This window comes from Scyliorhinus torazame, chromosome 22 (genome assembly GCF_047496885.1).
Source record: "Scyliorhinus torazame isolate Kashiwa2021f chromosome 22, sScyTor2.1, whole genome shotgun sequence".
NCBI classification, from domain to species: domain Eukaryota; kingdom Metazoa; phylum Chordata; class Chondrichthyes; order Carcharhiniformes; family Scyliorhinidae; genus Scyliorhinus; species Scyliorhinus torazame.
Genome location: NC_092728.1, coordinates 99,104,837 through 99,118,606, shown reverse-complemented (window position 1 = coordinate 99,118,606; position 13,770 = coordinate 99,104,837). Strand labels below are relative to the sequence as shown.

Below are 13,770 nucleotides of genomic sequence, written 5' to 3'. Positions count from 1 at the left end.
TTCCACAACCGGAAGTCCTGGGAATTGTTCTTAATGCAGTGGAAAGGGCAGTGGACCCAAATTTAACACCGAGGGGGCTGGATTTCTACTTGAAATAGGAAAATAAATGACTGGGGCTGTGGTGCAAGGTCAGGGAAATGGTTCGAATTGGATGGCTATTTCAAAAAGCTAGTTTGTTGAGGGCAAGAGCAAGCACAAACTGGATCCGGTATTGCTGGCACCAACTGGGGCTAACTGGTCCCAATTGGCAACCGGGTCCAAGTGGGCCGGCTGAACCCCAGGGTGTTATTTTTATTTACAGGAGGTGGACATCGCTGACTAGGCCCAGCATTTGTTGCCCATCCGTAACTGCCCTTCAGACGGTGGTGGCAAGCTGCCTTCTCAGCCGCTGGAGTCCACGTGGTGTAGGCACACCCACAGTGCTGTTAGGGAGGGAAATCGAAGATTTCGATCCGGCGACGTTGAAGGATCAGTGGTATATTTCCAAGTCAGGATGGTGGGTGAGGGGTACTGGCAGGTGGTGGTGGTCCCGTTCGTCTGCTGCCCTTGTCCCTCTAGCTGGTAGCGGTCCTGGGTTTGCAGCGCTGCCTAAGGAGCCGTGGTGCGGTCCTGCGGTGCATCTTGCAAACGGCACACGTGGCTGCTACTGTGCGGCGCTGGTGGAGGGAGTGAATGTTTGTGGAAAAGGTAGCAATCGGGCTGCTTTGTCCTGGATGGTTTGAGCTTCTTGAGGGCTGTTACAAAGTATTACAAGGGGTTAAAAGCGTAGAAACAGGCCATTCGGCCCAACCATGTTGGTGTTTATGTTTCAATAATACACCTTCCACTCTTCTTCTATACCTTGTTGCCTCATTTGTTTATCTGGCCTCCCCTTAAATATATCTCGGTTATTCCTCTTGACTCCTCCCTTTGTTGCAGGTTCCACACTCTAATTCACTGTTTTTCAAAGTGGGGGTCGCGACCCGGATGGGTCACGGGTGCTGAACTTTGCGTCGCCAAAAACAATCCCCGACGATTGCCTGATCCTTTTTCCCCAATTTCTCTCTGGGTAATTTTTTGCTGCCCTAAACTTATCCTGTTCAAAGATAAGCGTATACATTTATAAAGTTACATTTAATACCTAACACTAGACAAATACAATGGGTGGGATTCTCCGACCCCCAGCCGGGGGCTGGCGTGAATCCCGCCCACGCCGGTTGCCGAATTATCCGGCACCGGAGATTCGGCGGGGGGTGGGAATCGCGCCGCGCCGGTTGGCGCCCCCCCCCCCCCCCCCCCAGCGATTCTTCGGCCCATCCCACTGCTGGAATACCTGTCCCACCGGCGTGGATTAAACCACCTCTCTTACCGGCGGCGCGGGCAGGCTCCGGGGTCCAGGGGGTGGGGGGGGGGGGCGCGCGGGGCGATCTGGCCCCGGGGGGGGTGCCCCCATGGCGGCCTGGCCCACGATCGGGGCCCACCGATCCGCGGGCGGGCCTGTGCCGTGGGGGCACTCTTTTCCTTCCGCCGTCGCCATGGTCTCCACCATGGCGGAGGCGGAAGAGACCCTTTCCACTGCGCATGCGCGGGGATGACGTGAGCGGCCGCTGACGCTCCCGCGCATGCGCCGCCCAGCAATGTCATTTCCGCGCCAGCTGGCGGGGCACCAAAGGCCTTTCCCGCCAGCTGGCGGGGCAAAAATCAGTCCGGCGCGGGCCTAGCCCCTCAAGGTTAGGGCTCGGCCGCTCAAGATGCGGAGGATTCCGCACCTTTGGGGCGGCGCGATGCCGGACTGATTTGCACGTTTTTTGGGGCCGGTCGGCGGACATCGCGCCGATTACGGAGAATTTCGCGCAATGTTTCACAATGAAATCTGGTGTTTGGAATGTCAATGGGATCAATATTGGTATAACGTTACATGCAGGCCTATTTGTGTCCTATTTATAGCACGCATTTTGTAGCAGGGTGGTTAGCACTGTTGCTTCACAGCGCCCAGGGTCCCAGGTTCGATTCCCGGCTTGGGTCACTGTCTGTGCGAAGTCTGCAACTTCACCCCGTGTCTGCGTGGGTTTCCCCCGGGTGCTCCGGTTTCCTCCCACAAGTCCCGAAAGACATACTTGTTAGGTGAATTGGACATTCTGAATTCTCCCTCAGTGTATCCGAACAGGCGCCAGAATGTGGCGACTAGGGGATTTTCACAGTAACTTTATTGCAGTGTTAATGTAACCCTACTTGTGACAATAAAGATTATTATATTATTTTGTTGCCATGCAACATCTTGGTTTTAAGTTTGCAGAACTGAATACAAATTTACCCTCATGGGTGAGGAACATTTAAAATGCGTAAAAGTGAGGACAGGCTCACCTAAGCAGGAAGTGAACATGGTGTAGGTCGCGAGGGCCTGCCATGTGGTAAAAGTGGGTCGCCGGGGGAAAAAAAGTTTGAAAAGCACTGCTCTAAATTCTCGCTGAGAAAAGCAGTTCCTCTAAATTGCCGATTGGATTACTAGTTTCTAGGTGTTAAATTATTTCACAAAATGAACAGGTTGCAGAAGATTTCCTACCTTGTTTCCAATAACTGGAAAGTAACCATCTTTCGTGGCCCATTTCTTTACATTTATTGGCGTTCGGCTCACAGCATGGGAGATAAATTCGCCTTTGTAATGCAGTGAGTCATTGCCGCTGCTGGAACTGTAGATTATCAACAGAGTTGTCAATACGAAGATTGCTGTAGCAACCACATAACTTTCAACCTGCAAGAGATTGAACAAAAGAATGACTTTGGCGAGACATAGCGTGGATTCTGGTTTTACAGGTGTCATCGCGACTACTTAACCCCACACTTTGGGGGAGGGGTGCTACATCTGATGTTGTTCCCTAATTTCTCTTCCTCACCTCCCCCACATTTATAGTAAAAGGTCTTACAACACCCGGTTAAAGTCCAACAGGTTTGTTTGGAATCACTAGCTTTCGGAGCGTAGCTCCTTCACTCACCTGATGAAGGAGTTGTGCTCCGAAAGCTAGTGATTCCAAACAAACCTGTTGGACTTTAACCTGGTGTCGTAAGACTTCTTACTGTGCCCAGCCCATCCAACGCCGGCATCTCCACATCACTGCGTATATAGGTTATGGTTTATACTGCTCATAATATGCTCCACATGCCAGGGCCAAGAATTACCTGCTTAGCTATCTTGGGAGAGCGTTGGTTACAGAATAAAGGCATCTTCATGATGTTCTGTAGGTTAACTGTAAGTCCTTAGTAACCCATGTACAGTAAAGGGTACTAAGAGCCATTACTTAGGGATTTACACATCCCTGCTCAACACCATACTGACCCCCTAGGCTTGGGTCATGTGCTTTCTTACATCAGTGTGTGGGCGGTACGCACACTAACCCTGTATGTGCCAGACCCTTGCACTCTGCCATCATTTAACTTCCATTTCAAACATCTACACATTTGATAGCCTATGAATCTCAAAAGCCGGAAAATCACAAATACAACTTCATAAATTACTCCTTCCTCAGATGCGGGCGTCCCTGGATGTTGCCCATCCCTAATTGCCTTGGAAGGGGCAGTGACTTGCTCGGGCCATTTCAGCATCACCCACGTTGCTGTGGATCTGGATTCACAAGTAGGCCTGACCGGATAAGGGCGGCAGATTTCCTTCCCTAAAGGGATATTAGTGGACCAGATGGGTTTTTAAACAACAATCAACAATGGTTTCAGCGGCTGGATTACTGAAACCAGGGGCTGGATTTTCCAGCCCTGCGTGGCGTATTTTTGGGCAGCCAAGGAAACCCACCATTGTCCCATCAATATCTACAGGGTTTTGCGTGCCCAGCGGGAAACGCGATTACTCAATTGGACCACCAGCTGCCGTGGTGGGATTTGAACCGGTGGCCCAGACCATGAGTCAGGCATGGGTTACTATATTACCACTATACAACCGTCTACCCCCTTGTATTTACGTGGCACATTTAGCATAGTAAAACATCCCTCAGCTCTTCACTTTAATCTGACACCACGTCACATAAGAAGTTATTAGGATAGATCACCAAAACCCTGATCATAAAGGTGGGGTTTTAAGGATCTTAAAGAGGGAAAGAGCGGTGGAGAAGCCAAGAGGTTTTGGGCAGGGGGTGGGGGGGGGGGGGGGGGGGGGGGGGGGGGATTCTAAAGCTTAGGACCGAGACAGCTGAACCAACATTGGAAGCAATGAAACTCGGGGATGTGCAAAAGGCCAGAATTGGAGGAGCGCAGAGATCTCAAGAGGGTTGTAGCACTGCAGATGAGAGAGATGGGAAGGGGCGAGGTCATGGAGGGATTTGAACACAAGAGGGAGAACTCTAAAATCCAGGTATGGCTAGAACGGAAAACCATGTAGGTCAGCGAGCACAGGGCTGAGGGTAAAGGTCACCCAGGGCAAGCTAGGATAGGGGCAGCAGAATCTTTGTTCAGTTCCACGAAAGGATGCAAGGTGGGATGTCAGTCAAGAGAGTTTAAGAATAGTTGAGTCCTGTATATACCAGTTGTGTTAAGTCGGGGTGTTAATGTTAATTGATTATTTATGTACACAGAGGGGAGGGGGGTAGGGAGGGTTGCTTTTCTAGACTATGTTTTGTACTTAATCCTGTTGGGTTCCTTTTTCATTTTGTTATTGATAATTTATGAAAACCTCAATAAAAATTATTTTTAAAAAAAAGAATAGTTGAGTCCAGAGATAAGCCATGTTTGAACGAAGAGGATTATACTCAGAAACATAGCAGATTACAAAAGTTATGCCATTCATTAGAAAACAAAATGGTTTGTGACCACCTTGTAAAACCCATTTTAATCACATTTCATAGCAACATTACAATAGTAACACCAGAGATAACACACAGAATCTGAAATAAAAGAGCTAATGTTAGAGAGGTAGGGGCGAGCATCTGCAAAAGCGGCTCAAGGTCCAGCAAAGCACAAACTTCTCTTCAGACGATCTGCTGCGTGTATCTCCATAAGTTGTGATTTAGAAGCAGTAAAACAGCTCATATCAGATGGCAGTGGAATTAGTTCTGTGAATGCTGTGTCCTCACCTTAAACATGCCTGCAATAAAGATAAAACAATTGTCTCAAATTCCACAGAGGATATATATTTTTTTTTAATTGGGCACAACTGTTTGAATCAAGCAAACCGAAAGACAGATCAAACACTTCTCCTCCCGTGCCGTATTAACTCCACCACTTGGTTAATAAATGCTAGCGCCTCAATAACAGAGCTTACACAGATATACAAAGAACATACAGTGCAGAAGGAGGCCATTCAGCCCATCAAGTCTGCACCGACCCACTTAAGCCCTCACTTCCACCCTATCCCCATAACCCAATAACCCCTCCTAAAGCGCAATTTATCATGGCCAATCCACCTAACCTGCACGTCTTTGGACTGTGGGAGGAAACCGGAGCACCCGGAGGAAACCCACGTAGACACGGGGAGAACGTGCAGACTCCGCACAGACAGTGACCCGAGCCGGGAATCGAACCTGGGACCCTGGCCACAGTGCTAGCCACTTGTGCTACCGTGCTGCCCACGAGCTTCTCGATGAACTAAACGCACATTTTCATTAAACACATCCGTGCAAACTTGCATTTGGGAAATACTTTTGATCTGCGAAATTCTCCGGAAACGGCGCGATGTCCGCCGACTGGCACCCAAAACGGCGCCAATCAGACGGGCATCGCGCCGCCCCAAAGGTGTGGAATGCTCCGCATCTTTGGGGGCCGAGCCCCAACATTGAGGGGCTAGGCCGACGCCGGAGGAATTTCCGCCCCGCCAGCTGGCGGAAACGGCCTTTGTTGCCCCGCTAGCTGGCGTGGAAATGACATCTCCGGGCGGCGCATGCGCGGGAGCATCAGCGGCCGCTGACAGCTTCCCACGCATGCGCAGTGGAGGGAGTCTCTTCTGTCTCCGCCATAGTGGAGACCGTGGCGAAGGCGGAAGGGGAAGAGTGCCCCCACGGCACAGGCCCGTCCGCGGATCGGTGGGCCCCGATCGCGGGCCAGGCCACCGTGGGGGCACCCCCGGGGCCAGATCGCACCGCGCCCCCCACAGGACCCCGGAGGCCCACCCCCGCCGCCTTGTCCCGCCGGTAAGGTAGGTGATTTCATTTACGCCGGCGGGACAGGCAATTTATCGGCGGGACTTCGGCCCATCCGGGCCGGAGAATGGAACGGGGGGGCCCGTCAACCAGCGTGGCGCGATTCCCGCCCCCGCCGAATATCCGGTGCCGTAGACTTCGGCAACCGGCGGGGGCGGGATTCACGCCAGCCCCCGCCGATTCTCCGACCCGGCCGGGGGGGGGGGGGGGGGGGGGGGGTCGGAGAATGTCACCCCTGGTTCTTGGAATTTTCTGAAATGCTTCACAGCTAATGGCTGTTCCAAAGATGTAGCCACTTGAAATTAAAATCGCTTATTGTCACAAGTAGGCTTCAATGAAGCTTACTGTGAAAAGCCCCTAGTCGCCACATTCCGGCGCCTGTTCGGGGAGGCTGGTACGGGAATTGAACCGTGCTGTTGGCCTGCCTTGAAAGTCAGCTATTTAGCCCAGTGTGCTAAACCAGCCCCTGCTTTCCCTGTTTCCAGGGAAACAGGAAGTCAACTCACACACAAACATAATGAGATTCACGGAAAGTGCATGATGGCCTGCATCTATTGCCCATCCCCAATTGCGTTGAGATGCTGGTGGTGAGCCTTCCTCCTGGAGGAGGTACTATGAGGGAGTTCCAGGATTTTGACCCAAGGGCAGCGAAGCGGCATATTTCCAGTCAACAGGGGAGGGCCAGCTTGGAGGGGAGCTTGCAGGTGGCGATGGTCCCATCCATCTGCTGCCCTTGTACATCTATGTTGCCGAAGGAGGCTTGGCAAGTATCAAAAACTTGTGGATGGTACACACTGCTGCCACTGTGGGCTGGTGGTGGAGGGAATGAAGATTTCAGGTAGCGCACAGGGTGCCCATCAAGCATGTTGCTTATTGTGCCACCTTCTTGAATAAAACCAAGTAGCTTGCTCGGCCATTTCAGAAGAAAGTTAGCGTTACGTTACTGGACTAACATTTAGGCCAAACCAGATAAGGATGGCAGATTTCCTTCCCTAAACTTTTTATTTCCATTTCATTTTTACCGAATGTCAGCCGCACTGGCTAGGCCAGCATTTTATCGGCCTACTTAATTACTCTTGAGCTGAGTGGCTTGTTAGGGCATTTATGAGTCCACCATATAGCTGCAGATCTGGAGTCACATGTAGGCCAGACCGGGTAAGGACGGCAGATTTCCTTCCCTGAAGGACATTAGCGAACCAGTTGGGTTTTTGAGAAAATCGACGATGGTTTGGTTTCAGAGGATGTCAAGACTTTGTCCTGTTGTATTCCTCGTCCAGTGACAATAACACAAAGCCACCACCGGCTCTAAAAAAATGAAAAAAATGAAATGTAATACCGTTTCAACACGGATCCAACTGGGCAGCTTCCTACACAAGGTTATGTTCCAAAATGTGCACGAGTAGCAGCCTGGGTGCTCGGGTCTAAGTGTCAGTTCAAGGTAGCAGACTCCACTTGAATCGGGAAAGTTGAAGCTAGAACGTTCCCAGAATGGCGATGTGTAGCTTAAATAATAAAAGCAAAACAAAAAAGTGAAATTAATGTAAAAACCTTAAAGTCACACCAGTTAAATATTGCTTAAATGTCATTAGATTCTTTTTTTTAAGGTTCCTTGACTGTGTTCTGGATGGGTTGCCAAAACCAACTGTAATGACGCCAGATTTACAGCTGGTGATAGGAACCGAGTGTGAAAAGTGCAGGTTGTTCATAAGAGTGATACAACACTGTTAAATAAAGAAAGAAAGAAAGAAATACAACGCTTCCGCACCCATTGATTCGCAGCTTCGCAAGAACAGAACCCAGCCTGGGCAAGGTTACAATACTGACCTCCACATTCTGTAAAGGTTTTCGGCCAAAGCCAGGGTCGCAGGAAGCTACCGCCTTTTGCTCACATCGTCGAACCTCATAAACTGCCCCGAGAAAGGGAGATGCAAAGAGTCTCATTCTCGTGGCATTCAATTACCTTTGGCTCCAAAGTCAAAGTTCTCCAGAATGCCTTATAGCTCAAAGTCCGAACCACATGCCGATTACAATGAGAGCAACTATCCTGGGAGAGGCAGAAATGCCACAATACCAAAAGCAATACCTGTCATGATATGCAAACATGCAGCTAATGAAAATATAGAATAGGACACGACCAATGAGCAGTCAGGACACTCAGGGGTGGTATCTCACTATAAAGGGGATGAGGCACTCACACCCTGCCTCTTTCCACAGACCAATATCTACAGAGTGAGACAGGGTGTATCCTCAGCATCACACCCCAGCACGTGGCTTAGAGCAAGGCTGGTTCAGTTAGACTGAGTTACTGCATTTAGATTAGCAGAGAGTCGAACTCATTGAGAACTGTGCTAATAGTTCAATAAAACACATTGAACTCACTTCAAAGTCTGGAGCATCTTTTACTCAAAACTGCATTCAAGTGGCAGCTTGTGTTATTCCAAATTACATAACACAACAATACCCTGCGGATGCTGGGAATGTGAAATAAAAATAGAAAAATGTTGGAAATCCTCCGCAGGTTCCAATGGAGCTCGTGTAACAAAATCTCGTCTTTCCATCTGACAACATGCAGCCTTCCAAACTCAACATCGAGCACAGCAATTTCAGACTGCATCCTCTGGCCCTGTTTTGGATCCTTTTGATGTTAAACTTGTTTTTCTCTTCTCCGTTTTGCCTGCAGACCACAGCTGTCCATTTTGCTGTCATTCATACCTCCTCTGGACCCACAGCTCCAGGGTCCCAGGTTCGATTCCGGCTTGGGTCACTGTCTGTGCGGAGTCTGCACATCCTCCCAGTGTGTGCGTGGGTTTCCTCCGGATGCTCCGGTTTCCTCCCACAGTCCAAAGATGTGCAGGTTAGGTGGATTGGCCAGGCTAAATTGCCCTTAGTGTCCAAAATTGCCCTTAGTGTTGGGTGGGGTTACTGGGTTATGGGGATGGGGTGGAGATGTTGACCTTGGGTAAGGTGCTCTTTCCAAGAGCCGGTGCAGACTCGATGGGCCGAATGGCCTCCTTCTGCACTGTAAATTCTATGATCTGTTGTTTATTTTGGTTGCGGCAGCCTTCCCTCTTGTGAGATGATGTTTTGCCCTGTGGTGATCAACTCTGTGAAACTTGGCTCAGGAGACCAGGTGATCTGGGGCGGGATTGGGTCGGAGAATTGCCGGGGGCTGGCGTGAATCCCACCCCCGACGTGTCCCGAAGTCTCCGCCACCAGAGATTCGGCGGGGGCGGGAATCGCGCCGCGCCGGTCGGTGGGCCCACCCACGGCGATTCTCCGGCCCGCGATGGGCTGAAGTCCCGCCGCTGTCAACCCTCTCCCGCCGGCGTGGATTAAACCACCTACCTTACCGGTGGGAGCAGGTGGCGCGGGCGGGCTCTGGGGTGCTGGGGGGGGGGGGGGGGGGGGGCACGGAGCGATCTGGCCCCGGGGGGTGACCCCACAGTGGCCTGGCCCGCGATCGGGGCCCACCGATCCGCGGGCGGGCTTGTGCCATGGGGGCACGCTTTTTCTTCCGCCTTCGCCATGGTGAAGACCATGGCGGGGCAGAAGAGACCCCCTCCCCTGCGCATGCGCGGGGATGACATCAGCAGCCGCTGACACTCCCGTGCATGCGTGGACGTACGCAGGCCGGCGAAGTCCTTTCGGCCCCGTCTGGCGTGGCACCAAAGGCCTTCCACGCCAGCCGGTGGGCTTGGTCTTCTCCGCACCTTTGGGGCGGCCCAACGCCGGAGTGGTTCCCGCCACTCCATCACGCCGGGACCCCCGCCCCGCTGGGTAGGGGAGAATCCCGCCCCAGGTTTTGTTTTTTGTTTTTAAAAGGCAGTAGACAGATAAATATAAAACACCGGGGAGAATTCCCCCGCTCTTACTGAAAATAATGCGATGGCAACATCTGCTTCCACCTGAGGGGACAGACAGGGCTTCAGTTTAATGTTGCATCTGAATATTTCTCTGACAATGCAGCACACCTTTGTCAGCCTGGATATTTTGCTTAAGGTCTTCAGTGGAACTTGAATCCCTAAGCTTCTGACTCTGAGTTGAGGGAGAGCTGCCCACAGTCTTACACAGGAGCACCCCCACAGAGAGACAGCAACATCTAGGGTGACTGAAAAATAGGACAAAGTCTTGACATCCTCTGAAGCCAACCACAGATTCAGTGGCCTAGAGCCAAATCTCCGGTCTCTTCATGTCAAGGAAGATCCACAAGGGGAAAAGAGAATTTTTACAAAAACGCTTGGAGGACGATTAAAAAAAGGGTGAATCTTCCCTCAGAAAGGTACAGCCGAAGAGAGGTAATACTCTTCACAGCCGTCACAGGGAGGCTAGGTAATGAAAGAACAGATAGAAAAGGACAAGTCAATCAGCTGCCAGTCTCAAACTGGTGAAGCAATACAAACACAGGGGCATTATCATAGATTATCATAGAATTTACAGTGCAGAAGGAGGCCATTCGGCCCATCGAGTCTGCACCAGCTCTTGGAAAGAGCACCCTACCCAAGGTCAACACCTCCACCCTATCCCCATAACCCAGTAACCCCACCCAACACTAAGGGCAATTTTGGACACTGAGGTCAATTTAGCATGGCCAATCCACCTAACCTGCACATCTTTGGACTGTGGGAGGAAACCGGAGCACCCGGAGAAAACCCACGCACACACGGGGAGGATGTGCAGACTCTGCACAGACAGTGACCCAAGCTGGAATCGAACCTGGGACCCTGGAACTGTGAAGCAATTGTGCTATCCACAATGCTACCGTGCTGCCCGTGCTTAAATTATTGCTTAAACCGTGCTTAAATTATTATTTAATCAAATTTTTGAAGGGAATATTGCAAGTGGAAAAAGGGGGTTCAACTGGACTGCGCAAGACCACATCTCAAATACTGTGTGCAGTTTTAGTCTCCTTATTTAAGGAAGGACTGGAGGCAGTTCAGAGGAGATTGATACCTGGAATGAGCGGGTTAGTCTTAGGTGGAGAGGTTGGCAAGATTGGACTTGTTTCCAGTGGACTTTAGAAGAGTGAGGGGTGAAGCGAATGGTCTTCATCAGGTGGGCACGGAAATGAAGTTTCCTCTAATGGGCGAGTCCAGAGCAAGGGGGCACTATTTTAAAATTAGGGGGTCACCCCTTCAGGGCAAACTTGAGGAGAAACATTTTCCTCTCAAGAGAGTTGTGCAACGTTGGAACTCTGTCTCAGGAGTTGGTGGAAACTGAATATTTTTAAGGCAGAGGTAGATTGATTCAATTGCCTAACAAGGTACTAAAGGTTATCGCGGGGGGGGGGGGGGGGGGGGGGGGGGGTGTAGATGGAGGAATGTGGAACTCGAAACACAAATAGATCAGCCATGATCTCACTGAATGGCCTAGCAGGCTCGAAGGCTGAATGGCCTACTCCTGCTCCTATTCCGTATATTCGAATGTTCATAAGTAGCATTAAAAGGGTTCATAATGAATCAATCAATACCAAAAAAGATTAATTTCACACCCAAAATTCCTAGATTTAAATTTTAGAATTGCCATAATCAGTAAACGTGGAATACAACAGACCAGGAAATGGAATATATTAATACTCAAAAAGGGTTAAGCGATAAAAATCACCACATTATACTAGTCCAGCACATTCATGCAGTGATCAAGCGTAACGTTTTTGAATGTTTTAATATGCAAACGGTTCAATCACAGCCTTAGTTTCAGTCCCATCCAAGTAGTACAGCAATGTGGAAAATGATTGATGGCTGTGGGAGGAATGTGCTTACAGACTGAAAACTTGCCCACCCAGTAATCAGATCATAGGTGTGTGATGTTCCATCACCAGATGTGCAGAGGTGTCCTTTGTACCAAAGAAAAGCCATTAACATGGATAAAAGCAAACTGTGTCCACCATAGGTGGAGGGCAGCCAAGTGGTATTGATGCACTGTTCTGCTTCCCCCTATCTTTCCCCCACTCATTTCCTCTTAAGAACATTCACTACTGTCAAGAAGCAGCAAGCTCTTGCAAGGTTGCAATTCCAAGGCAGGAGCAGGTTTGTGGGAGAGTTGGCAAGTCTGCTCCCTCAACTTTCTACATCTGTCACCAGAGCTCAAATTCCTTTCTCATGACATACTGTCGCTATAATGTCATAGTCTCTCTGTCCCTCCCCCACAATCTGCTGCGAAAAGTCTCTCTCTCTCCTCTCTCCCGCTCTCTCGCTCTCACGCCACCCTTTCAGATGTCTGCCATCTGGCATTTTAGGATGTTACAGAAATAAGGCTGATTTTCCCCACAAGCCCCCCTCAGTCTAATCCCACACTTCTGATTGATTTGTACACAACGTAAAAATCTTTTCTCAAGCAACTATCGAATTATTTTCTCAAAATGCTAATGGGGTGTTGCTTCGGTCCGTGCCAGACAATTTCATATTCTAACCACCCCCATCATTCTTCTTGCGATTGTCTTAAAATCTATGCTATCCTGCTTAGCCTCTTGGTAACCAATGGCAACAACTCTTCATATTCTTGAAGATAGACATAAGGTCACCCTTCAAACTTCTTAATATGAAAAATAACAACTTCTCAAAATGTTATGTATAATCATAACCCTTTATCTGTGGTGACGTCCCGAGTGTATTCACAAGGCAACTTCCCCTAACAACACTGACCCTTCAGCGTCCTAACACATTGTGGGTTTTCACAAACAACACGTTATGCCCGTACCTTCCTCAGAGTGGTAATCCCCATCAGATTGCCACACTCGACAGCCTTGCTGGAATTCTGAGGCCCCTGTCTCATCCCAACCTTCCTCGCTCAGGCTGGGCGAGACAGGAGCAGTGAAGATTTACTAAGTGAATTTAAATTCCACCTGCTGCATTAGCCTGGGCTTCTTGGATGACTAGTCTAGTGGCATTACCACCACACTGTCCCCTCCCTCCAATGCAATTTCAATAGCATTACATCCACTCTTTGAAAGAGAAATATTTCTCACACACATTTGCTGGAGGAATAAAGTCATAGAATATTTTGGGACATACTGGTCAGGAGTTGGGGCGGCACAGTAGCACAGTGCTTAGCACTGTTGCTTCATAGCACCAGGGTCCCAGGTTCGATTCCCGGCTCGGGTCTGTCTGTGTGGAGTCTGCACGTTCTCCCCCTCTCTGCGTGGGTTTCCTCCGGGCGCTCCGGATTCCTCCCACAAGTCCCAAAAGACGCGCTGTTAGGTGAATTGGACATTCTGAATTCTCCCTCTGTGTACCCGAACAGGCGCCGGAATGTGGCGACTAAGGGATTTTCACAGTAACTTCATTGCAGTGTTAATGTTAGCCGACTTGTGGCAATAATAAAAGATTAAAGACAAACAGCATAGGCAAAGGTTTGAAGTTATTCTGCGCTATCAGATTCAAGTTGGCAACTGCAGCATGTGACTCACATCCAAGTAATGCGCTAGGCTGTAAATCACACTGCTACTGTGCCAGTGTGCTTACCCTGCTGCCAAGAACCCTGTCAGGAACATCAATACTTGCAAAGAATGTGAAATCAAATCATTATTCCTGCAAATCATAAATTACTTCACAGCACCATGGGGTGACCACTCAATATTTAAATTGCCTTCTCCCAGTAAAGGTGAATATCTGATTTTGTTTTCCCTGTTGGGGTTGAGACTGAAGACTCACTTTAC

At 49.8% G+C, this 13,770-nt stretch overlaps 1 protein-coding gene across 1 annotated transcript in view; it reads right to left on the bottom strand.

The window, feature by feature from the left end:
* LOC140398863 (alpha-N-acetylgalactosaminide alpha-2,6-sialyltransferase 6-like) overlaps window positions 1–13,770 on the bottom strand; it is a 56,349-nt gene that overhangs the window by 16,657 nt on the left and 25,922 nt on the right. The window contains exons 3-4 of the mRNA XM_072487805.1: window positions 2,543–2,731; window positions 558–734 (exon numbers count right to left, since the gene is read on the bottom strand). Coding sequence (XP_072343906.1) covers window positions 558–734; window positions 2,543–2,731 — 366 coding nt within the window. The remainder of the gene's footprint in view (window positions 1–557; window positions 735–2,542; window positions 2,732–13,770) is intronic.